This window comes from Mya arenaria, chromosome 11 (genome assembly GCF_026914265.1).
Source record: "Mya arenaria isolate MELC-2E11 chromosome 11, ASM2691426v1".
Lineage (NCBI taxonomy): Eukaryota > Metazoa > Mollusca > Bivalvia > Myida > Myidae > Mya > Mya arenaria.
In genome coordinates this window covers 27,343,053-27,368,103 of record NC_069132.1, presented here as the reverse complement: position 1 = coordinate 27,368,103, position 25,051 = coordinate 27,343,053, and the positions used below count along the sequence as shown (strand labels likewise).

General features: G+C 35.4%; 1 protein-coding gene across 1 annotated transcript; it reads right to left on the bottom strand.

Moving 5' to 3' along the window:
• Positions 1–1,702: 1,702 nt before the first annotated feature.
• Positions 1,703–16,784, bottom strand: LOC128208282 (putative transcription factor p65 homolog). Its single transcript, XM_052911804.1, has 11 exons — positions 16,650–16,784; positions 13,880–14,020; positions 13,419–13,639; positions 12,725–12,962; positions 10,218–10,352; positions 9,378–9,476; positions 8,628–8,719; positions 8,266–8,404; positions 6,525–6,590; positions 5,959–6,066; positions 1,703–3,914 (listed from the first exon to the last, which is right to left on the bottom strand). The coding sequence occupies exons 1-11, from the start codon at positions 16,675–16,677 to the stop codon at positions 3,169–3,171; spliced, it is 2,013 nt and encodes a 670-aa protein (XP_052767764.1). The 5' UTR covers positions 16,678–16,784; the 3' UTR covers positions 1,703–3,168.
• Between the last annotated feature and the right edge of the window lie 8,267 nt (positions 16,785–25,051).

Genomic DNA, 25,051 nt, shown 5'->3' with positions numbered 1-25,051 from the left:
ATTAAAACTTTTGTAAGTTGTTGGAGTTGTCTCTCAATATTGATTATATGTGACACTGAGGTCATGCTATTTCGCTTACTAAAACGCACCGTTAGCCATAACCATGCTAACTAAGCAAAAACAATTTTGAGGTTTTTTGAAGTATAGGTTGTGTATTAATGGTGCATTACCCATGTAAATCTGTCATTTTTTGCATTACATTAAGACGGAGGAAATGCTTTTTATATGTGTATTATCAGTCTATTTGTATTCAGTATGCCAGTTTTGACAATATTATTTGAATATTTATTAGAAAGGCCTTATCGACATGCATTGAACTAGACTACTGGTAAGAATAGTTCGGAGCATCTTAATAATTTGAGACTTAATGACCCAATGCTTTTAAGAAGTATATATCTTAACTATATACCCGTGAAAACTAAGCTGATATCATTATGAAGATGTTTTAAGCGTTTGATACAATTTTTTTGTGAAATCAGTAATTAAATACTCTATGATGGACATTTTTAAACACGCTTTTTGGAGAAAGACTTTCTTCTACGAACAAGAGGCCCATAAGGGACTCTACTGCCATGGCTTTTCGGTCATTTTCAAAGGGCTATAACCCATTCATACATGGTGGGATTTGGCTGGTTTTGGAAAGTAACAGTAATTAGACTTATCAGAAAAATAAAAGGAAGCTATTTCGTGTTCAGTAGTTAAATTATAGCAATTTTGACAAGTTCAAATGTCATTTTCCAGTCATGCATGGGCGGATCTGACTGGGTTTTGAAAGGAGCAGAGGTATAGTCATTATAAAACAATTTTGCTAGTTTGGTGAAGATCAGGAAAAAATTGAGGGTTTATTGTGCTCACAAGCTGTATTACAGCAAAGGTGATAATTTCAAAGGCCATAATCCAGCCATGTATGGGCGGATCTGGGTGGTGGTTATAAGTACTTTAATATGTAACTAGAAATGTGTCCATAGGACACGGATGCCCCCACTTCGGTTTTTTGTCACAGAAAATAAGCCATAATGATTTTTGAAGTATTTTTGGCAAAAAAGGGCCGTAACTCCTAAATGACTAAAGCGATTTCCATGACTATCGAACTTGATCAAGATATTATGGTCACAAACATGTGTTTAAAGTTTGGTGAGGATTGGACAAACAGTTTTCAAGAATTAGATCGGAAACAATCTTCGGGACGTATTTTTCAAGTCTTTTTTTGCAAATAAAGGGCCGTAACTCCTAAATGACAAAAGCGATTTCCATGGCTATCTAACTTGATCAAGATATTATGGTCACAATCATGTATGTAAAGTTTGGTGAGGATTGGACACATACTTTTCAAGAATTAGATCGGAAACATATATTTTTGAAGTATTTTTGGCAAAAAAGGGCCGTAACTCCTAAATGACTAAAGCGATTTCCATGACTATCGAACTTGATCAAGATATTATGGTCACAAACATGTGTTTAAAGTTTGGTGAGGATTGGACAAACGGTTTTCAAGAATTAGATCGGAAACAATCTTCGGGACGTACGTACGTACGTACGGACAAGGGCAACCCTATATGCCGCCACTTTGTGGGGGCATAAAAACGGAAGAATTTATTGTATTAACAAGCAATGTTTACAGATGCACGGACGGACACACGGATGGCCGACACCAGACCATGGCAAAACCTCTTCTGGCCTTTGGCAGAAAAATAAAAGAAAACATGTTCAACATTTTATTTAGAATGACAAAAAATATTGTTACAAATAATATTACAATCTGAAATATATACAGATGTCAATTATACAATGTAATGATAAGTCAAGGGAATACACATAAAAGCTCATGTTAAAACAAATTAGCATACAAAACAACTCTATTTAAGACAGTATCCCTAATAAAACTTGCATTCCATACTTCTTTTCCTCTTATGAAAATGTTAAATATTGCCCGCGCATTATGGTTCCCCCCGTAACATCCACTAATGTGACTTTAACAAAATTTTGAAGTAAAAAAAGGAATTTTACCTCTACTGGTTAGCATGGTATTTGTTTCTATTTACGAATACAGAAATAAATAGCAGTTTGAATGAGGCCTCTTGAAATCTTCTCATTACTCCATGACTTGATAGTCAAACCGGTCAACAAATTTTAATGTATGTTCAAAACCCCCTTAACAATAACAGTAAACATTTAAATGTTGACAACTATTGTTTCAGTTAAAACAAATTACATCACAATTTTAAGTGGTGTAATAGATATGGGCCCTATAGACCTAAATAATTCAGGTACAAATCCTGATTATTATCTTTTTATATTGATAAATTAATACCATGTCTTGATTCATATACTACTATTTCATTGACTGTTCATTCACTATGTTTGTGTTTAACTATGAAGATACAAGGACGATGTTCCTGGTACAAGTCATAATATCCTATCTGTTATGTTCTGTTCGTAATTCATCACCTTGATACGTTTCTTTCTCAAATTTTCAGTAAGGTTTTATTTTTTTTATGTATACATCAAAGAGCTGCGAATGGGCCTTTATAGAAATATGACAGCATTATATATTCCCATGGACTTGTTTAGAATTCCATTCAACTTATTAACTGTAGATCCACATGTCCTTCACAGCAGGACTTTGAATGTGATATTTCAGAAGAATTGTATCAACTCTTACCTTGCAATTCATAAACAACATAGCCAACTACATCAAGGGGAATATACATTATTCAAGTTGAAGACAACTTGTATCATTATTAACATGATTATTCACTAAAAATCAGACAATCAACAACAACATCTTTATATATAATGGAAACAAATCAACTCAAAAAGCACTTTTCAGTTTACATAACAATTTCATACAGTTTCGTCACACCTTTTCATTAGGGCTTTTGTATGGGTCTCTTTCCTGTTATTGTCAGTGAAAATAATATGTTGAATTCCTTGCAGGAAACATGACTATATTTTTCTTCAATCTTTAACCATTTTTTTAAATTGCATTCTACAAATCAACCATTTCATTCACTTAGAAAACGCTAACAGGACCGTAACATGCATAAAATGCAATAACACTTACCCATAACTTGTGCAAATATGACCTGAAACTCATACCGTGCATCTAAGTTTCAAATTACTTTAATTCTTCAATATTCATAAAACGCCTCAGTTGATTACCATTTATCAAATATTCTGAACAGCAGCACTCGTTTCATCGAATGCTTGCTGAGAGTTCTGTCCGCTAGTTTCCCCACCCACTGTCTCAAACCCACCAACATTGGGGTCATAATTCAGTTCGCTCGCATTGACAGGTAACGGAGTATCAAAACTGCTGAAGGATACCATTGGGGAATCTCCAGTCTGGTTCAACAAAGCATCCATAAGAGTTTGGTCAAAAGATCCAAGAGAATTCATTTCCACATTTTGCGTCTGCATATTCGGGTCACTGCTTGTTATAAAGGGGCTACTTGCTTGACCCCCAGCAGCCATTTGACCTTGGTTTTGATTGGTCATCGCTTGAAGCAATGCTTTTAACTGCTCAGCTTGTGGGTTTTGTTGCTCACCGTGTACCTGTTGCATCATGGGATTGGATTGGACAGGGGCTTGCTGAGCCTGTGGTAAGCCTTGATTTGATGAGTTGTTCTGCATTAAAAGATTAGCAGCAAGCATTTGGATAAGTTGTTGCTGAAGCTGCAGCTGACCTTGACCTTGGATTTGAGCTGGCTGCTGTGGCTGTGATGTGGTAGGATTGTACTGTATTTTTCCACCAGATAAACTGGCCTGAGATGTGATAGTGGTGTTCATGTCGATCGGACTTGGCTGGGTGCCAAGGAATGAGGCTCCTCCAGGCATGGATAGTGGAGCAGACACCTGGGTACTCGGTGCTCCAAGATTGGAGAGCGAGTACTGTGGCATGTCAGGACTCTGGGCTATAAAGAAGAAATAGCAAATTAAAAAAAAGATAGAAGACAAAATACCATTACAGGGTTGTCAATAAGAACCAGCCACCGGCCGAAATGGACGGTTCAAATGGATTTTGGGCCGGTTCATATTCGGAAGAAAAAAAATGATCGCGAGTTTTTTTGGTAAATGTTCTTTACCGCTTAAAACAGCCCTTTTCGCCTATAACATCTCTTTTCGATATTAAGAGCATCGCCTTGACTGGTTTAAATTTTTCCGATAATCTAAATCATTATCTTACGATTCGGCGTATTTGTAGACGCAGTAGACGATTTTTTTGTTGATCCAACATTGCCGACATTTTGTCACGATTCTGAACCATATCCTGTGACGTTAGGCGCGTGATCAATAAAATATAGTTGTATTATTGGTAGTTAATTATAACTTGCAGCATTGTGTAAATTTCCACGAGGAAAACGAGACAGAAATGCCCACAAACCTGCGCAGTCAACGTTTTACGCATCTTTTATACCAATGACCTTATTTCGCGATTTTCCAAAATTCTTAAAATAGTAACATAGTGGTTTTTTTTAGTGCTTTGTATATATCGATGTTTATACTTCATGGAAATTATTTTTTAGCAAATAAACAAGCAACAGATATGAAAATAAATGACCCTATATTATGAGTACGTAGGATTACGTATCTTTGAAGCTATCGATAAAGCGTGGATCTCCGAATCTATGAAGCTATGGATAGATAAGTAAAATTGCGTATCTATGAAGTAAAGGGTTAAATTAAATACTCCCAAAATGCCCAAGAATGCAGGAAATGAAGCGCTGAATTTCAAAATTTTCCGGGGGGGGGGGGGGCATGCTCACAGATCCACCTAGCTGGCCGCCTTCTTTTCTGTTTCAGTCGGTACAAAAAAAACTTATTGACAACCCTGCATTAAGGGGTCATAATTTGAGCACACCCCCCCCCCACTCCAGCAATATCTAACTCGAATTTTTACTAACTTTGCCTAGGCTATAGCCACAACATTAATTGATAACAATATTTTAATACAAGTGTTTGCATATTGTTTTGACGGTTGGGCCTTGATCCTTATTACAGAATCTATGTATGGTCATGTTACCCCCATACTGAATCTATGTATGGTCATGTTACCCCCATACTGAATCTATGTATGGTCATGTTACCCCCATACAGAATCTATGTATGGTCGTGTTACCCCCATACTGAATCTATGTATGACCATGTTAATTCCCATGCAAAATCTATGTATGACCATGTTAATTCCCATGCAAAATCTGTGTATGACCATGTTAATTCCCATGCAAAATCTGTGTATGACCATGTTAATTCCCATGCAAAATCTGTGTATGACCATGTTATTTCCCATGCAGAATCTATGTATGACCATGTTAATTCCCATGCAGAATCTGTGTATGACCATGTTAATTCCCATGCAAAATCTGTGTATGACCATGTTAATTCCCATGCAGAATCTGTGTATGACCATGTTAATTCCCATGCAAAATCTGTGTATGACCATGTTAATTCCCATGCAGAATCTGTGTATGACCATGTTAATTCCCATGCAGGATCTGTGTATGACCATGTTAACTCCCATGCAGAATCTGTGTATGACCATGTTAATTCCCATGCAGGAACTGTGTATGACCATGTTAACTCCCATGCATACTGTGTGTATGACCATGTTAACTCCCATGCATACTCTGTGTATGACCATGTTAACTCCCATTTTGAATATGTGTATGAGTATGTTAACTCCTATGCAGAATCTGAGTATGACCATGTTAACTCCCATGCAGAATCTGTCTATGACCAAGTTAACTCCCATGCAAACTCTGTGTATGACCATGTTAATTCCCATGCAGACACTGTGTATGACCATGTTAACTCCCATGCAGACCCTGTGTATAACCAAGTTTACTCCCATGCAGAATCTGTGTTTGACCATGTTAACTCCCATTTTGAATCTGTGTAAAAGTATGTTAGCTCCACCGCTAAATCTGTGTAAGCTTTAAAAATGTATAGATCACCAACCTTCCTCTTTGATCATGGGCTCCTGTTTCCCCCGGTTGGCTGCACTTGTTCTGGTGGCCTTAAGCTTCAGGCGCTGTTTCAAGGTCTCTTGGGTGACAACCTGACTCCCTGTGGGAAAATAGAGCATACTTTGGTTAGAGTTGATTATATTAAGCGGATATAAAAAGCGGGAAACTCTTTTGCTAAGTTGAGATTGTGTTAAGTTGAATATTTTCATGATAAACTGATTTAAATTCTAATTGCCTCAGTTCTTAGAACACATTTGCTTGTACTAGAACATGTACTCTACAGGCATTGAAATTGTATGATACAACGAGGCACCTTATGCTAATAGTCAAATATCTTTGTCTCCTTAACAGAAAAATCTTGGCCCTTTAATAGTTCACAAGAATTAAGGCAGACATATTACAATTGTATTGGCCAAAAGGGACCAACTTTCCTTTTAAAGCAAACATCATTACCCATTAGCACTTCAAAAAAAGGTCTTCTAAATGCCATGTGGATTACTTATCATGAAAAGACATGGACAAAATATATGCAACATGCTAGCCCATCATTTGACTTACCACCTGATTCAAGGAAATTGAGATTGGCCGCCTTCCTCTTCCTTTTTTCCATAATCCTGTCCGGATCTGTAAAATACAGTAAATTTTCAGTACTGTTACTGGGCATTATCAAGCCTTAATTAAGAGGCTGTTTAAAATGGCCCGTCCCGGTTGGTAAGTTTATATGACCGAGACATGGCTTTACATAAAACAAGAAAAAAACATGTACAATTTGTTAGGCTTTTCAAGGGGTCATTTTTTAAACTAAAAGCATTAAGGTCAGGTCAGCTTTGCCGCTGCAACCAAACAATGTTCTAATGATGGCCTTACTTGACATTATCACTTGATAAAAGTACAAAATATATCAATCAATATATCAATATTTAATGAAACAAACAAATGAATGAATAAATGAAACGAATCTCAACAATAACAAAATAGCAAGTACTTAAGTCAAAAATATCAAGTCTCATAATAAAGGTTAAATAATAGATGCACAAGTACAGATAAGATGACAGGTCTGTGTTTGGATGCAATAAAATGCTGGTTGATTGTTGTGTGATTGGTGGTTACCAAGGCTTCACAATTGGGATTCCAACAGATACTCTGGGTTCCCCACAAAGTCAGACCACAATGTCACTTATCATCCTCATATTGATCCTGATTTATATATATATTCATGTAAAACTTTGTTTTTCAATTGTTGTAAAATATTTCTGTATAAAAAAAAGTTAACTGGAGACATTATTTTTAATTGTATTCTTTTCCTTTGAATTAGAATTTCAAACCTTTTATTTCTCTTTTACTTGATCATAAATACTCTTCACTGTTTGCAAACATATTCCGAGACTTAGACTTGTAACCTTTGCTTTCACATACAATGTAATTTAAAGAAACAACAGAGCCGCAGACAAATGCCAACGCATGTATGTTGTTTTTTCACCACTTAATCAAGGCGAAATACTTGACAATTATTTAAGACAAAGTAATGGGCTTTTGAATAATTCCAACATCAAAGTAGATAAAACATCAGTATAATATGATGGGGTCAGAAAAAGGTATCAAATTTGTTCAACATTTCTTTGATTACAGATCAAAGGAGTTTTATACTTTCAATGAGATAAGACACCTTTGTGATATCAGCAACTCTGTTCATCTTAAATATCACAAGCTAATGACCAGTATACTAAGTAAGATAAAAAAAACACAATTCTAAATAATAATTCATTCAGAAAATTAAAGATAGTAAAAAAAACACCTTTACTTTAGCACTTCACACACTGTAAATTGAAAACCTTCAAAGAAACGATGGAAAAAAAGGCTTATGGAATGAAACTTGAGAAACGAACAATGAGTCAAAAAAATGGAATTAATATTTATGTCATTGTCAATGGTACAAAAGGATGACATAAATATTAATTCCATTTTATGGAAAAAATTGATACATCAATAAGAGCCTTTGAGTACAAATATCTTTTCTTGCTTTACATATTTATCAAGTTTCATTTGAATGTCCTTAAAACATTTTTTAAGCTTTCGCAAATGTTATAGTTTTTACACAATAACGCCGACAACACCAAGGCTCTGACAGAACATTGACTTACTTCTTTGAAAAAACAATAATAAGCCCCAAGGGTGGGGGTAGTTGTCTGAGGAGTTACCCAGTTTTCCAGCATCCAACCATGCACCTGTTCCAACATTTATCTTTAAAAAGGACATACAGGCTAAAAAGACAATGCAAACAAGAATCCCTATTTCTTACCTGGATCTTCTGGCTGGTAGGTGAACTTGATGGGGTCTGATCCCTCCAAGTCCGAGGATCTCTGGAGTTGCATCTCCACTTCTACAGGCTGCTGGATGTACTGGTTACTGTACGGAGGAGTCTTGAATACTATCGCATACTGGAATACAAATTATGAAAAGCATGTGTAAACAGGTCATGGTACAGTGAGAACTTGCACACAAGGGGGTGGCAAGTTTCATAGGCAGTTTCCTCATTGACACTTTGTAGCTAACAAACAACTATGTCAAGGCATTTACACAATAATGGCATATTGCTGTCTTTATTAATAACAATTAAGCTAAAATAAACAACCGACTAAAATCAGAACCTTCTAAAGTTACCTGTCTGTGCACGTCATTCTGTCCAAAGTCGCCAAATGCCTCCCATATAATCTGACCTTCTCTTTCTTCAAAGAATCGCACACGGACGTCATCTGTTGGTACATAATTAAACTGACTGTAAAGAATTGTGAAGTGCATACCACATATAAACAGTACTTTAATACTGTTGAATATTTTTCATGATAGATATATATTATAATGCAGGATATATATTTTTCCTGACCAATTCGGGACCAAAATTCCAGTCCAAAAATCGGCCCCATTCCGAATGCTTGAATTTCTTGTTCTCTAAATGTGATGATGAAATAATTTGACCCAAACAATTTTTGTATGAAAGAGTTGTGTATTTTTAAAGAAAAAAACTTTACCACATTCTTCATCTTCTGTGTCTATTTTTGAAATCATTATTACTTATTTGTAGGTAAAATTATAATTCCCAATCACAAAGGGCCTAGTCCCATTCCTTATGGGGTGGAACACACACTGTAATACCTGAACAAGAACGGAATCATTTTAGACAAAGTAAAATATTTTTGTTCTTCATAAATATGGGAAAAGTTTAGTTTTCCATTTTGCAAGGGACAATAATTGTACTAAAATTAAAGCAAGAGTTAAGGAACATCAAACAAGACCAATCCCATGCACATGTACATAAAGAAACTGCAAATCTATCTAGTACAGCAAACAGCTACTGTCACTCTGGATGATTTCTCACAGGAAATAAATTTAATTATTTAATTGTTTTAATACCTCGGTTGATTTTCTCACAGAGCAGGAACACCTCATCTCCTCCTTTAGATTTCCCCGAGGTTTTGTCCACTCGACAAATCACCAGGTCATTCAGAGCCTCTGAAATAATACAACAATACAATTTGGTTCATGCTGACATTGTGAACAAAGTGTCAAAATGAAAATACTGCATTGTACTGCATTGAAGTTCTACATGATAGCGGAAATGGAACAGAATTTTTTTATTGGAACAACATTCAGAGAACAGTTGTTCATTTATGAAATTTTCACCCTTCTATTAACTGATTAATAAGTTAGGGTGTATTTTTAAAAAAAACTAGAATTCTACAAATTGTATGTGTCTGCCTCAAGAGCATATAAAATTTTCTATTTAGTCTTCATGACCTTGACCTTTGACCTATTGCCACAAAATCAATAGGGGGTCATCTACTAACCATGACATATATGTCTACCCAATTTGAATTCTCTTTACCAAGCCATTCAAAAGTTATTGATCAAAACGCCCCCAACTCTTCTAGTGAAGGTTACCATGACCATGACTTTTGACCTATTGACCCACAACCAATAGGGATTCACTATGACAGATGTCCATCCAAAGTTTGAAGACTCTACACCAAGTTGTTCAAAAGTTATTAATCACAAACTATGTATGAGTCAGCCATACTTAACAGGCAAAACAGAAATGAATAAAACAAATACAGGATAAAATATTTTGAATCTAATTTTGAATCTATTTTTTTCTGTAATTCTTAAAAATAGTAAAGTCTAACAAAATTAATATCTCAAAATTCTCCTATAAATATAAGAAGTCTAACCATTATGAAATGTAAGAAATCTTACTCTTATCATGGATGGCTTGTGAGACAACAGGCTGTACAATGCGAGTTATCTTCCCCTGTTCGTCTGGCAGGAACACTTGGAAACACAGTCGTACCACGTTTAGGTCAATGTTCTGGCCCCGGTGCTTGAACCCAGCTAAAAAAAATTATAATGGTAATTCCAGCATACATCATTTCTATTGCATGTATTTGTGACTTCATTTGCAGAAATTAGTCCTGTAGGTGCAGGCACGTTATAATATAACAAACATTACATGATGCATCCATGTGATCTGGTTGAAAAAACAAAATTATCATCATATAAAAACAAAAATTGATCATCATGTGAGGAATTAAATTAGGGATTATTTTCAAATGAATTTCAAAATAGCAGGGAAGAGTTGACAAAAATGAAAGTCATGTTTTCTGCCATTTAATATAAGGACTATTTTAAGATATTCATAAACTACAGTTGTTATGATTGTGGGCTCTGTATTGTGCAGATTTCCTGTTTTGAGATTTTCATGTATGATATTTTAGGTTATTCCTACAGACTTTATTTCTACTGCTGTACTAAAGATGAAGACAAAATATTCTCACTTGCAAGACTTTTTCAGTCGATTTTATTTAACTGATATAGTAAAGAAACACAGATTCTCCAAAATAAAGATCTGTAAAAAATACTTATATTGTACTGAACTCTTTTTAAATAGATTAAAATTTAAGTAACATTGATGAGCATCATGGGAATGTTTAAAATGAAATTAGAATGTAATGAATCAGGTATTCCTAAATAGACATACACATATCTTAATTAGGTCATCTTGTGTGTTATCAATACAGTCATATTTGCTTTGTACCAGTAAACAATATCTCATTGAAATTTGTAAATTATTTTTACAATAATAATTCCTCTACTAGCCTAGTATTTTAAAATATAAGAGAGAAACAATCCTAGCCACTAAAGCTTGGTTTAAAAACATTCTTGATTTCAAACTCATCTGATAAAAGATATTTCTTTCCATATTGAGTTATGTAAACAAAATCTTGCAGTGTGCCCGAGATGAGAAATCTTGGATTCCCCCAAATCAATATAGTTATTTTAAAAGAATTTCAAACTATTGGTTCAAATCAGTTGTATATATGTGGGCTATTTGAGTAGGTGGAAATAAGTTCCCAAAACTAAGAGGGGACTTCCTGCTTAAACTATAAAGGTAGTGGGTTCTTTACATGAGGATAATGGCAGGTAATGCTGAAATCTGGCAGAACTGCTACAAAATCCATTCAACTTTTTTTGTTATATAGCAATAAATACATATTTCTGGTACAAAAAACCCATTATCCTTCCATATTTAACACGACGTGTATATAATATCAGGATGTTTAACATTTATTTATATATTAAACTTGATATTATTCAATAATCCTATATATATATATATCTTTAATTCATAAAAAAAAACAGTTTGTCACATTTCAATTCCTCCATGCTTGTATACAATATCAGTGATACAATCACATTACATAATTTGCAGTCCAGACGACAACCTTTATATGGAACTGCAACCTATCTCTTCAAAAATCGGAGCTGCAACCTATCATTTTCTTTTCGTCCTCATATCTTTTAAAATCATTAAAATATTTGTTGCCAAATGCATATGCCTGTTATGTTTAAACAAAACTTAAGTGTTTTTGCGATTTTCCCAAATTACAACCTCATTTTCTGCTAAATCCGAGCCAAAATGATAAATGGAACTGTAACCTACCAGTCGGATTTCGTACATTTTGGAATCATTGCAGAAGTGTTCTCGAGAACGGTTAAAGTTTCAAGGAAAACATGGATATGCTATTACAAACTAGGTAGGTGGGCATATGATAGGCTATGTTAAAAAATAAAGAAACTTTTATAATTATATGTATTGCCTTGATTTTCGGCTCCAGTCGAGCGTTTTGGTGACGCCATCTTGCACTGAAACCTACCATTTGGTCACGTGGATTCCCCGCCGTGAGATCAATGAGCTGGGAATACTGACACTAGTCAGATCAATGAGCTGGGAATACTGACACTGGTCAGATCAATGAGCTGGGAATACTGACACTGGTCAGATCAATGAGCTGGGAACACTGACACTGGTCAGATCAATGAGCTGGGAACACTGACATTGGTCAGATCAATGAGCTGGGAACACTGACATTAGTCAGATCAATGAGCTGGGAACACTGACATTGGTCAGTAACTTTGTGAACAATTGTACCTAACCCTGCTATCTAGAACATTTCCGCAGAGCTTGCAAGACTGCACTAATTTCAACCACAATATTGTTTCGCATTTTGACACATAGGTTTATCATTTGTGAATCAGGGCGTAAATAAATGACCTTATTAATATTTAATGTCAATTGTTGATAATAAATAAAGGTGCCATCAATTTTTAACCTTGCAAACTTGCCAAAACCAAAACTGATGATATAAAGGACCTTACCAATTTAAAACAATCTACTCTACCACATCTATATACTATAAACTTACTCTGAAAGGGGTCCACATTTATATCCTGTCTCATCTTCAAGTTTCCATCAACGTCTTTCTTCTTCGCGCACTGGATGCCAAGGTGTGGGAAACTGACTGTGGAAGTGTCGCGTATGCGAAGTGTGCACACGCCCTTCTTGCAGTCCTTACCCACAAGATTGTGAGGGTGGGGCTTGTAGGGTTCGTCTTTGGTCACACAGGACACAACGATCACCGCAGGGCCATTGTAGTTGTGTATCTAGAAAGGCAAACATTACAGATTTAATTTTTATTATTGTTTGTACATTTTTAAATGGTAACATGAGCTTAGAATAGGTATTAACCAATATATTTTCAATTTATGATCTAGAAAAGGGAAGGTATTAGAAGTATATATGCAAGTTTCAAGGAATGGATGATTTGGCCAATTTGCTTTTCAGTGCTTTATGTTTGCTCTGTATTTGTTTTATAAAACTAGAAGTTGGAAATTTGCACATAATAAACTATGTATGAACAACATGAACAAATGCCACCTATGTAGAATGGAAGTAAAAACCTAAACCAATGCCTCTAGCATAATGACAATCAAAAAACAAAACTTATCTCAGATCAGTTCAAAGAAAAGATCTGAAATTATTCCAATGATAACTTCTATACACCTACTTACAATGTATAACAGAAGTGCATCAGGCTATCAAGACAAAGATATTATTACCTTGATGGAAGGGAATATCTTCCTCTCTGGTGTACTGTTTTCTCCAGGAATGCTGCCTGCAGACCGACCCTCGCACTCATACCGGAACCTCAACCCCCGGGCCTTAGGCTGTTCCACAATCTCCACATAGGGGCCCACAGCCTGGGTCCCTCGGGACGGCTGCCTGCTTGTGCTTGGGCGGGGCCTTTGTTGTCGAACTGCCGCTGGGTTCAAGTTTGGGTCTGAAAGGAAGAAACAAACTTTTTAATACTTCTTAAAGGGAGGCTTTCGAAGTAAACAGTTAGATATAGAAAAAATATTTTAATTCTTATGAGATCAAAATGTTTGTACAAATGGAACTATGTAAAACATCATCAAAATTTCAAAAAAAGTTCTACCAGTATATTGTTTAGAGATATTAAGGATTCATGCCTCTTATAAATCTGATTTTCAAACTCTTAAAGCTCTTTCAGTTTATGTACCTGAAGTTTGCTGTGTTTGTCTCAGCTGTTGTATCTGCTGGGCCAGGCCCGGGTCCATGTTCATGAAGTCCATATTCTCCAAGTTAATACCACCTGACTGTAGGATTCTCATCAAGTCCGCCGAATTGAGCTGTATCACATCTAAAAAACAAATCTGTACATATACAGTCTGTTTCATTCTACCAGGACTGGTGTTCTTCTAGAGTCGCCCAAATGTGCTGCTGGTGAGACTTGCATTCATGACCTCTTTGCTCATAGGGGAAACCCATGCATATAGACCTTTTTCACAATCAAGCAATTTTCTTAAATTCTCTGTATTACTTAAAAGCTACAGTCTTCATTTAAATACTTCATACGTCATGGAGAACTATCTTGTCAAGTGCATTGTTTCTCTACAAAAAAAAATTGCCAGTTCTATTATGGGCTGCATTTCGTACATTGTGTACAACACATGCAGTCACAGTGTGACCTTAACCTTAGAAAAAAAGACAAATATTATGCAGGACAGCTTTCCATTGTGCTCTACATTTCCGTGAATTAAACCAAAACATACAAACCATCATAGCATTGTAACTGCTATGACAAGGCTGAAAAAGATGTACATCTAGGGACTTAAAAAAAATACACTTGGTTCTGGTTACCCAACCCTACCTATGAAGTAGGCGCCGATCCTACAGTTTATATGGTCTGTTGCTAAAATACATAATAATAAATAAAAATTCAAAAAAAATAAGTGTTTGTTTCAATATGAAGCTTAAGACCTTCAAAAAGGGACTTAAAATAACAAAAATAGCTACATAAAATTGATATTGTTGTGTACAACGCATTGAATCTTACTTACAGATGTATCCATTAAAAAATTACTAAATTTGTCTACTAAGTAAATCCCAGTAAATTTTAGAATAGCATCCGTATATATATATATCTGTACTTATTATGTGACCTTCAAAGCCTTTAAAGCTATATACAGAACATTACATTACCACAATTCTACAATTACATCAGTAATGTTCTTACATAAAAAAAGAAGCTTACCTTCCCTACATGTTTTTGAAAACCCTAACAAAACAATTATTTTTTTTTTTTTTATTTTTTTTTTTTTTGGGGGGGGGGGTCTAGGGTTTATGGGCTTTTTAATGTAGTTACAAATCCATATCAATAGCTCTTAAATAAAAAAGGAAAAACTCTATAGACCTATGTTGATAGGTACAGACAAACAGACAAAGGGAAATCATTATGCCCTCCTCCCTTTATTTTGGGTATATAACTTTTGTCAACACTGATAACGCATGACAGCAGTTTAATAACTAATAAGCAAACTAAGCAAAAAGACATGCTGATTACGCTTGAGTGTTATTTACATCTTCTAACAAAAGTACATGGTCTCATATCCAAAGAAGAGTAAAAGGACTAACACTGATTTTTATATTGTTTCCAAAGTCAAGAATCCAAAGATCTGCTGCAAGATTCATCACCAAAGGTCACCGGCTATTAACAAACGAGACAACATGTGTACCTCACTCCCCAGGGCCATAGACATTCAATTAGGGCTAAAAAATTTTAAATACCTGACCATATCAGTGAAAATCAAGTTAAAAATATACCTGTAATAATCGGAAGTGTTTTCAAAATCGGATAATTTCAAACATTCCTACTTCAATAGAACTGTATATGATTGAAATAAACTTAGTTACTTATCTATGAACTTACAGAACTTGATGGTGTTAAATCATACTATATAAGTATAACCTTTGACTAACTAAAAATGTACACTCTCCTGTCGTGTAAAAACGATCCCCCCTTGTTTAAAAGCCAAATTTGGTATCTATGATATACCCATACAGATACAGACAGCTTCATTTCAAGGTAGTTCAACCCCTGAAAATGATACATGGCCGATTCATTTAAATTGCCACCTAGTCAACCTAAATGGCTGTCAATGAGTCTTTTGATGATTTTTCTACTATGTTAGACTCGAGACTTCCACCTTCCCAGCAAAAACTAGCAAACAGTCCTTGCTCAGAGAATCCGCGCGAATTATCTTCCGTTATAAATTAAAATTTCTACGAAATATTATTGCCTACTATTAAACACGTATTTATTTATGTCATTATGCCAAAAAACATGTTCAGATATCATAAAACACTTACATGTGTCAATTGTTTATCAAGAAACCCGATATCTGTAAATCTGGGATAACTTTGACAGGTTGTGTACATGTATAAAACGGTATTTGTGACCCAACATATGTTTTATGTGAAAATAACAACTCTAATGACAAATTCAATCCAGTTAAGATCACTGTCGGGTATACATTGAACAATAATATTACCATATCTTATTTCGCCCAGTGTTAAATGGTAGAGAGTTGAAGCGTTACAGGGATACATAAGAACTGTCAAAATAAAAAAAAAAAGTATCCCTGATCGCTCATTATTGATATATCATAGCGAAATTGCCACCCTAATTTCCTAAATAATAACTGGTCAACTTAATCAAGTACCAGTGCCAACCATTCACGTGTGTAATTGATCAGTTCACAGTTTATTGAAAACATACATATACCATGCATGCTCAAACCGATGCAAGGTAAAAGCCTTAAATATATAAGTTCCTGTGAAATTTGATAAAACATGGCCGAATCTAGTGACAGTCAAGAAGTAAGCAAATGTTTGCGTAAGATATTCAGCTAAAGAGTGGAGAAACACATCAATCGACCATCGAGAAAATGTTCCTAACATTCTTCATAACACTAAGCAATTATTCTTACCTGAATTAGGTGTTTCTGTACTGGTCATTTTTAATCTTTTGCTGTTGTTTGTTGAGGCAGTAGAAGACGTCCGCGGTTTTCCTATACGTCATTCGCTAAAAATAGAATTTTCGGAATTCTGCCGGAACAGGAAAGTAGAATGGTTCTCGGCTGATACAAATAAAAGCGCGCGCGAATCTGACACCAACAGTCCAATCTAAAAATAGATGTGGTAATTCCATCTGTTTAATTTACACCGATATTGTGTACTGATGAATTGTTATAAATAGTATATTTTTAATGCTAGGGTGTGTTTGATATTGTTAATAGAAATTGAAAAAAATCAGTTCCTTATAATTCCACGGACCTGTTCACCTGTTTTACAAGTCCTTGATACTGCACACAAATCAAATTTTATTTTCAGTCGGTATGACATAACAGAGAAAACATTAGCTATGAATAGCTATTGACCGACTACATATATATTATAACAAGCATATATCTATATAACATATTTAAGTATAAAAGAAATTGTACCTAACTAAAAGTGAATTAGCACATGATTAAGACATAGATACCTGTAGATGTCATATACAGTATACACATTTAAAAACTGGGATGCTGGCGCTAATCTTGACCGTAGTCTAAAAAGATCTTAAGATGATATTTATAAAAAAGTGTGCATTTCTTAAAAGGATACTAAAACACATATCAGCTTGAATCAGATTCAAGGTAACCTGATTAGCACCAGCCTCTCAGAAGTTGCAGCAAACATGTATGCAGTGAACATTCAATCATATAAATATAATTTAAAGCAAATGTAAAGGCAGAGGATATCTATGACAATAGCGCTGATTAGAAATAGATATGATTGATGCAATACAGGCTAGGTAAGCACTAAGCATAACTAAACTAAAAAGCATGGCAAAAGCAAAGCATGGCAAAAGCAAAGCATAACAATATCAAAGCTTGGCATAATGACAACAAACAGTCAGGGTTGAAACAAAAAGAAGGGAAGGTTTAACTATGAAAAGCGCAACAAGAACACCTACAACTCTGTCCGTTCCATGCGTTGACCAAACTCCGAAACTGACTCAAGTTTGTTTCGTCACGAAAGTGCTGAGGGAGTGAATTCCAGTGTTTGGGCGCCGCTGACCGGAAAGAGTTGAGGCCATACTTTGTGGTCCTTACCTGGGCTACCTCTGCAGTGTTACTATACCTAAAAGAATAAGAGTTGTTTTTTATTTTAACTAAATCGTGAAGATAAACTGGTGTTTGTTTGTTTATGATTTTAAAGGTTTCTAAGGCAATAGTTCTAAGTCTTCTAATTTTTAATGATGGAAGATGTGACTTAATAAAGAAGAAGAATTTGATGTATGGTCATTGCAGATAAACCGTAATGCTCTCTCTTGAATCTTTTCAATCTTATTAGTATTTACTTCTCCACAAAAATGCCAGGTTAAGGGACAGAAATTAAAGTTTGACATAATAAAAGAGGAGTAGACATTAAGTTTACCTAATTTGCAGAGATGTTCCCAAATGCGTTTTAACACATTTAATTGCCTTGATGCTTTCTTACAGGTGTTTGAAACATGAGTATTGAAATTTAATCTAAAATCTATTGCAACACCTAATAATTTTACTTCTTTTTCGCATGGGATGATACTTTTCTCAAGTTAGATGGTTAAATTGCATTTTTTAGATTTAGGACCTATAGCTATGGCCTGAAATTTGTCTGGGTTTGCTTGCATTTTGTTTTCTGAAAACCAGTTTATCAAAGAGATACTGTCCTGTTCAAGGGTGTTTTTAACATCATTTATATTGTGATCAGAATGTGACAGAGTGTTATCATCAGCATAGTTATATTATTTACTTTTGTTGACAAAATGGAAAATATCATTTATGAAAATATTAAACAAGACAGGCCCCAGGATAGAGCCCGGGGGCAATCCCTTATAAATATGTTCAAAGTCACTTGTAAATTCACCTAGTTTAACGCATTGATTCGTATTGCTTAAATAGCATTTGATTAAGTTAAGTGCATTTTGACTTACACCGTAGTATTTATAAGCAAGTCATGAGTAAGGCAGTCAATTAACGCTTTAGAAAGGTCCATCAGTACTGATGCTACATATTTGTTTTCATCTAGTGCCTGCTTCCAGTCTTCAATGATTTTTAAGAGTGTTGTTTGGCATCCGAATTTTGGTCTAAAAGCAGACAAGAATATATTAAAATGTTGTTCAAAGAAATCAACTATTTGAGTGTTCATGACGCGTTCTATTTTTTTTTTGACATTACTGGAAGAATACTGACTGGACGATAGTTGCCCTTCTCGAGATTACTGTTCTTTTTATGTAAAGGAGTAACTTGTGCCATTTTTAAAATTGGTCCATTTTTAAACTATCAGGAAAAGTTGATGTTGAAAATGACTTGTTTACAATAGAAGTAATGTGATTGGCGATGACAGGTTTAGCTAATTTTACCAGTTTAGATGAGATACCATCGGCGCCTGTTGCTTTTTTTGATACATACTTTGTCGATTTGTTTATCAATAAAGTTAGAATCTACCGGTTTAAAATGAAGTTCGGTTTGTGTTAGGTCGTTTTGTTTAATTGATACAATACTTGGATGGTTTTCATTCACATCGAGAGAATTATTTCCAATATTTTTGGCTACGTTGGGGTCCAGGGATATTTGTGAACAGGAGCAACAAATATCAGTTTTGGTGGGTTTAAAAACAACTCCAACACATCTTTTTGTCAAGAAAAAATACAAATAAAAAGATGGCCCAACTCTGAAAACAAACATTTTGACAAAAGGAACAGAATATTCAATCTTCATACATAACCTATACTCTTATAAGTCTTTCTTCATTTAACATGCTGATCAAACACTAAAAACCAATGTAAGTCGCCTCTCCTTTCGTCTGGCGAAAATGTCAGCTACTCTTTCTGAACTTATTTCTTTTTTTCCGATAAATATTGAGCAAGCCAAGACCGGAGAGTCTTTCTATGGACATCGTATTTCTAAGCACGTAATTGTCGAAATAGACCTTTCACCTGTTGTTGTCGATACTGGCATCGCCAGTAGTATGGCCATACAGCTCCTGACATGCAGATATAAATCCTCTCGAGCCCTTTTGATGGTTGCCTCGAGCGAGTTTCGGACCGCTTCCGGTGTCACACGCGTCCGTCGCATTCTCCACCGGGGCACTTTGAACTCAATTGATCAATAACACCACCAACGCAATTAAAAAAACTTGGCGCAGGATCAGTTAAACAGTTTCATCTATTAGAACTTCAACAACTTGGCTCAGAATCAGGCATTGTGCCCTGTATTGGCAACAGTTTATTTCATTTTTCTATGTTTAAGTGCTTTTATATGTTTATGTTTTCTTTTCCACAGTTGACTCGAATGAGTATTCGACTATGCCATGCCACGCACCTGATATTTAGTGGTATTTCCTGTACGAAATTAACCGACTGGTTGTGAGCAGGAAACCAGGCGTCAAAATCAGACTAAAACCAGTTGGTTTTGAAAATTTTAAATCTAGCACTCATATGGATAACCAAGCGTCAAATTTAAAACCAAGCGTCAACCAAGCGGAAAAGAGGCGTCTATATGCGAACATCATGCAAATGAGCTGGTTTTAAATTCCAGCTGGTTTTTAAAAAAACAGGCGTCAAATAAACCAAGCGTCAAAAAACCAGGCGTCAAAAAAAAAAACAGGCGTCAAAAATTGGCATTACTTGAACACAACCAGTTTGAGTTAAGAACAATTTATAGTTTGGAAAACAGTACAATAAAACATTGTTTAATATATTTTCTTAAAAAAGGCACAGCTGAAAATGTTTTTTACACATTTTTACTATCACTTATTGTTTTAAGAGTTCATATTCTGTGTTTAATTTGTTTTCGACAGAATGAACCTTGTTTGGTTATCGCCCCATTTAGTTCTGCTTCTGTTGGTGATTCCGCTTCATTCTTTCTGCACCATCTGGGAACGTAATCTGTTAAAATAAATTTAAATGTATTTATTCAAATGATGATTTCTGGATCTATAGCTATAATTACAAGAGGGATGTAATTGTTAGAAGATAATTTATAGTTTTACCTCATGCCTACATGGATTTATATTTGTAAATTATAAAAAAAATAAAGTTTCAAAGGTGAAACTAAATGAAATAACAGTCAGCAACCCACCATTTTCAGCATGTTCTTTAGCCTTCCAACTTTCCCATCAAATCTTGTTTGGTCACAGGATCCTCATCTTTGTCACAGACACAATATTGGTCATCTATTGTAATTAAATAGGATCATTAGGCACACACATACACACCCACGTATATATAAAGTTAAATGCAGCTTACACTTTCATGTAATAGAACTTGTGCATATATCCATATACTTAAACACATTGTATTACAATCACGAGGCTTCAAAACATTGTGTTAATGGAGGTTCAGGGAGCAATATACAGAATGAATAAATGCTGCCAGATAAATAATTGCAAAAACATTCTCCTTGATAACTAACCATTTTGTATTTATGTCTTTTTTACTGTGTAATAGTATCAAAGATGCGTGCTGAAACTGTTCTTACCTTTCAAAGGAAAAAGGTTTATCCACACAAAATATGAGCTTCAGAAACCGCCATATGTTTACATGATTCTTCTCCATACATTTGAATTTCCTACACAGATGAATGTTTACTTAATGCTGATTGGCTTAGATAAAACCCTTCAGGAAGCCTTATTGCCTGACTTTTGAATGGACTGATAAGCCCAGGCTGTTATGTACCTGGACTCATGGAGAGAAATTTGGAAGCAACTTACCAGTATTAAACTTTTATAGTATGCTTACGGTTCATTTAAATATAAATCTTTATTGCTATGAATTTATGATTTGCTACTTTTAACATAACAAAATAAATCTATAAATTTAGAAACATTACAACAAAAATATATGTATTATAAATATATATTAATAATGATTTTTTGGTATGCAATCAATTATTCAAGCAATATCATAATAATTTGTCAAAGATGAATTCTGAAATTAAGCAGAAATTAAAAATCATTCAATTTAAGTCAAATTAAAAAGAGTTTGAAATGCAGAATATGGTTTTAATGTGAATGTTTACTTTGAAATGAATAATTTTAAAAAGAAATTCTAATGCATAATGCTTATATACAGTAGAAAACAGTATTTTTTCAATGATTTTCCAGTTTCATTTTTTATTCCCTGTATAGAATTGTAATTTTATCACATTAAGAAACAATTAATATGTACCATTAAAGATAATTCCATAATTTGTTTAAGTTTCTTGGAGGCTTTAATTTTTCCTAAGTTCCTTTTGACGCTTGGTTTGAAAATGACGCCTCAATACTTAGAGGCTGAAAAATTGTTCAAGTTCCTTTTGACGCTTGGTTTGTAAATGACGCCTCCTTTACTGAGAAAAATGACGCCTGGTTTGGCAAGAATTTGACATGTCCTGCTCTTGTCCAGTTGGTTTTAAACACGTCGAGGCAAAAACCAGTTGGTTGACGCCTCTTTGACGCCCGTCAACCAGCTGATTGATGCCTGATCATTTCGTACGGGTTACACCGAGAAGCTGTGTTAGTATTTAGATAACGATTAGGTTTTGAAGATCATACATTAAACTTTTGCTTAAATTTTAAGATATTTTATAAAGTTCAAAACTACAAGTAATCGACTACCAATAGGACTTGGAAGCTGGTACAAATAATATTGATCTTAGTTTAAGAAAATGTGAACATTGATCAGTTATCAGTTTCAAACTATTTTAGTTCTATAACTGTACGTATTGATTTTATTCATATATATTAATTGGTCTACAGTAAAGCATAATTGTACATTGTGAAGATACAGCTGTACTGCTTAACATAGATCTCCTCAGTCGAGTGCCCATCTATCACTGGGTGTTTCGCCCCTTATCTCAGTACACCCTCTAGATGGCGGGGCAGGTAGTGGTGATCAGTCAAGTGGGTACCTCGTCTATGTTGGCTTCCAAGTCGGTTCACTGCGTCGTAGCCAGAGCCAACTGGACGCCCTCTCTGCAGCTCTCCCAAGAACGTGGATGGCGGCATTTTCCACACTGACTGTGATTGAAAGCCTCTGCATCCAACTTCCACTGGGAAGAGCCACGTCGTCCAACCCCTCTCTCTACATGTGTCTACCAAGTCTTGGTATTTTCCCTTCTTCAGTTTGTATGCCTCCTCACATCTCTCTTCCCAGGGTACTGTTAGCTCGACCAATACAACCAGTTTTGGAGGCCTGGACCAAAGTACTCTGTCTGGCCGAAGGGTGGTATGGGCCACTTCCTCTGGAAACTTCAACTTTTTCCCCATCTCTACCAACATATCCCAGTTTTGCGATTCTTGTAGGATGCCACTGGACGTGTTTTTTTCTGGCTTCTTCTCCCCTTGTCTTACAAAGCTGATTAACTGGGGGCCTGTCTGTTTCAAGGGTCTCTCCTTCCTCCTCTCATTTTCTAAGATGTTTGCCATCTCTCTTAGAACCTGGTCATGCCGCCAGGTATACCGCCCTTGCGCCAAAGCTGTTGGGCAAGAAGATAGTATATGCCGCAGCGATCCGGAATTCTCACACAGTGAGCAGGAAAGGTCTTCTAATAACTTCCACTGCTTCAAATTGGTTGAATTGGGTAACATGTCATACAAATCATCATCACAAATGTTGTCGTTGGGAGAGTGAAGATTTACTTTAAAAAATCACCACACGTCAATGGAGGTTTCAGTCAAAGTTGTAGGGAATAGTGCCAAAATGACTAGCTCCCTCCACAGACAGAATGTAACCATGTTTATATCTTAACCCTGGGCCCGTTTCATTAAATAATCTTCAGAAGTAATTTTACAAATAATTTATAAACAATCAAAGATGGATACAAGTTCATACAAATATATAGCAAGGAACACATGTACGTGAACGGCTATTTTGTTGTTGTTGTTGATCAATCTCAATGCCTTGTATTTTTGTAGAGGGTCTTGCAATGAAGTTTCCTGTAAAGTTTCCGTGATTTTGGCCTGGTAGTTTCAGAGATGTTTTTTAAAGAAAAACAGGAAGATTTGTGTTATTGTTGATCAATGGCGACCCCTTGTTGTATTTTTGTAGGTTACCCAAGGAAGCTTCCTGTAAAGTTTCATTGAATTTAGATTGGCAGTTTTAGAGGAGATGTTTTTTTTAAAGCAAAACAGGAAGTTGGCCATTTTATTGTTGGTGTTGTTGATCAATCGTGACCCCCTGTTGTACTTTTGTAGAGGGTCACCCAAAGAAGCTTCCTGTAAAGTTTCATTGAATTTAGAGTGGTAGTTTCAGGGGAGATGTTTTTAAAGCAAAACAGGAAGTCAGCCATTTCGTTATTGTTACTGTTGTTGTTGTTGTTGTTGTTGTTGATCAATATCGTGACCCCTTGTTGTATTTTCGTAGAGGGTCACCCAAGGAAGCTTTCTGTAAAGTTTCATTGAAATTGGACTGTTACAAGTTTCAGAGGAGATGGGTTTTTTTTAAAAAAAACAGGAGGTCAGGCATTTTGTTGTTGTTGTTGCTCAATCGTGACCCCCTGTTGTATTATTGTAGAGGGTCGCCAAAGAAAGCTTGTTGTAAAGTTTAATTGAATTTGGACCAGTAGTTTTAGAGGAGATGTGTTTTTAAAGCAAAACAGGAAGTTGGCCATTTTGTTGATGTTGTTGTTGTTGTTGATCAATCGTGACCGCTTGGCCAGGGGGGTAGGCATTTAGGTTATGACCAGAGGGTCACCAAAGGAAGCTCCATGTAAAGTTTCATTGTATTTGGACTGGTAGTTTCAGAGGAGATGCTTGTTAAGGCAAAACAGGAAGTCGGCCATTTTGTTGTTGTTGTTATTAATCTTGACCCCTTGTTGTATTTTTGTTGAGGGTCACCCAAGGAAGCTTCCTGTAAAGTTTCATTCAATTTGGAGTGGTAGTTTCAGAGGAGTTGTTTCTTTGAAGCAAAACATAAAGTCAGCCATTTTGTTGTTGTTGCTGTTGTTGTTGTTGTTGATAAATCGTGACCCCTTGTTGTATTTCTGTAGAGGGTCACCCAAGGAAGCTTCCTGTAAAGTTTCATTGTATTTGGACTGGTAGTTTCAGAGGAGATGCTTTTTAAAGCAAAACAGGAAGTCGGCCATTTTGTTGTTGTTGTTGTTAATCAATCGTGACCCCTTGTTGTGTTTGTAGAGGGTCACTCCAGGAAGCTTCCTGTAAAGTTTCATTGAAATTGGACTGGTAGTTTCAGAGGAGATGCTATTTAAAGCAAAACAGGAAGTCGGCCATTTTGTTGTTGTTTAAATCAATCGTGACCCCTTGTTGTTGTTTTGTAGAGGGACACCCAAGGAAGCTTCCTGTGAAGTTTCAATGAATTTGG

Excerpts from the sequence above, each read along its gene's own strand:
- LOC128208282 (XM_052911804.1), bottom strand. The coding sequence starts at position 16,677 with ATGACCAGTACAGAAACACCTAATTCAG. Across the intron at positions 13,640-13,879 it reads ACAAACACAGCAAACTTCAG|ACCCAAACTTGAACCCAGCG; the intron begins GTACATAAACTG and ends TCTTCCTTTCAG. Across the intron at positions 9,477-10,217 it reads ACAAGCCATCCATGATAAGA|AGGCTCTGAATGACCTGGTG; the intron begins GTAAGATTTCTT and ends GTATTATTTCAG.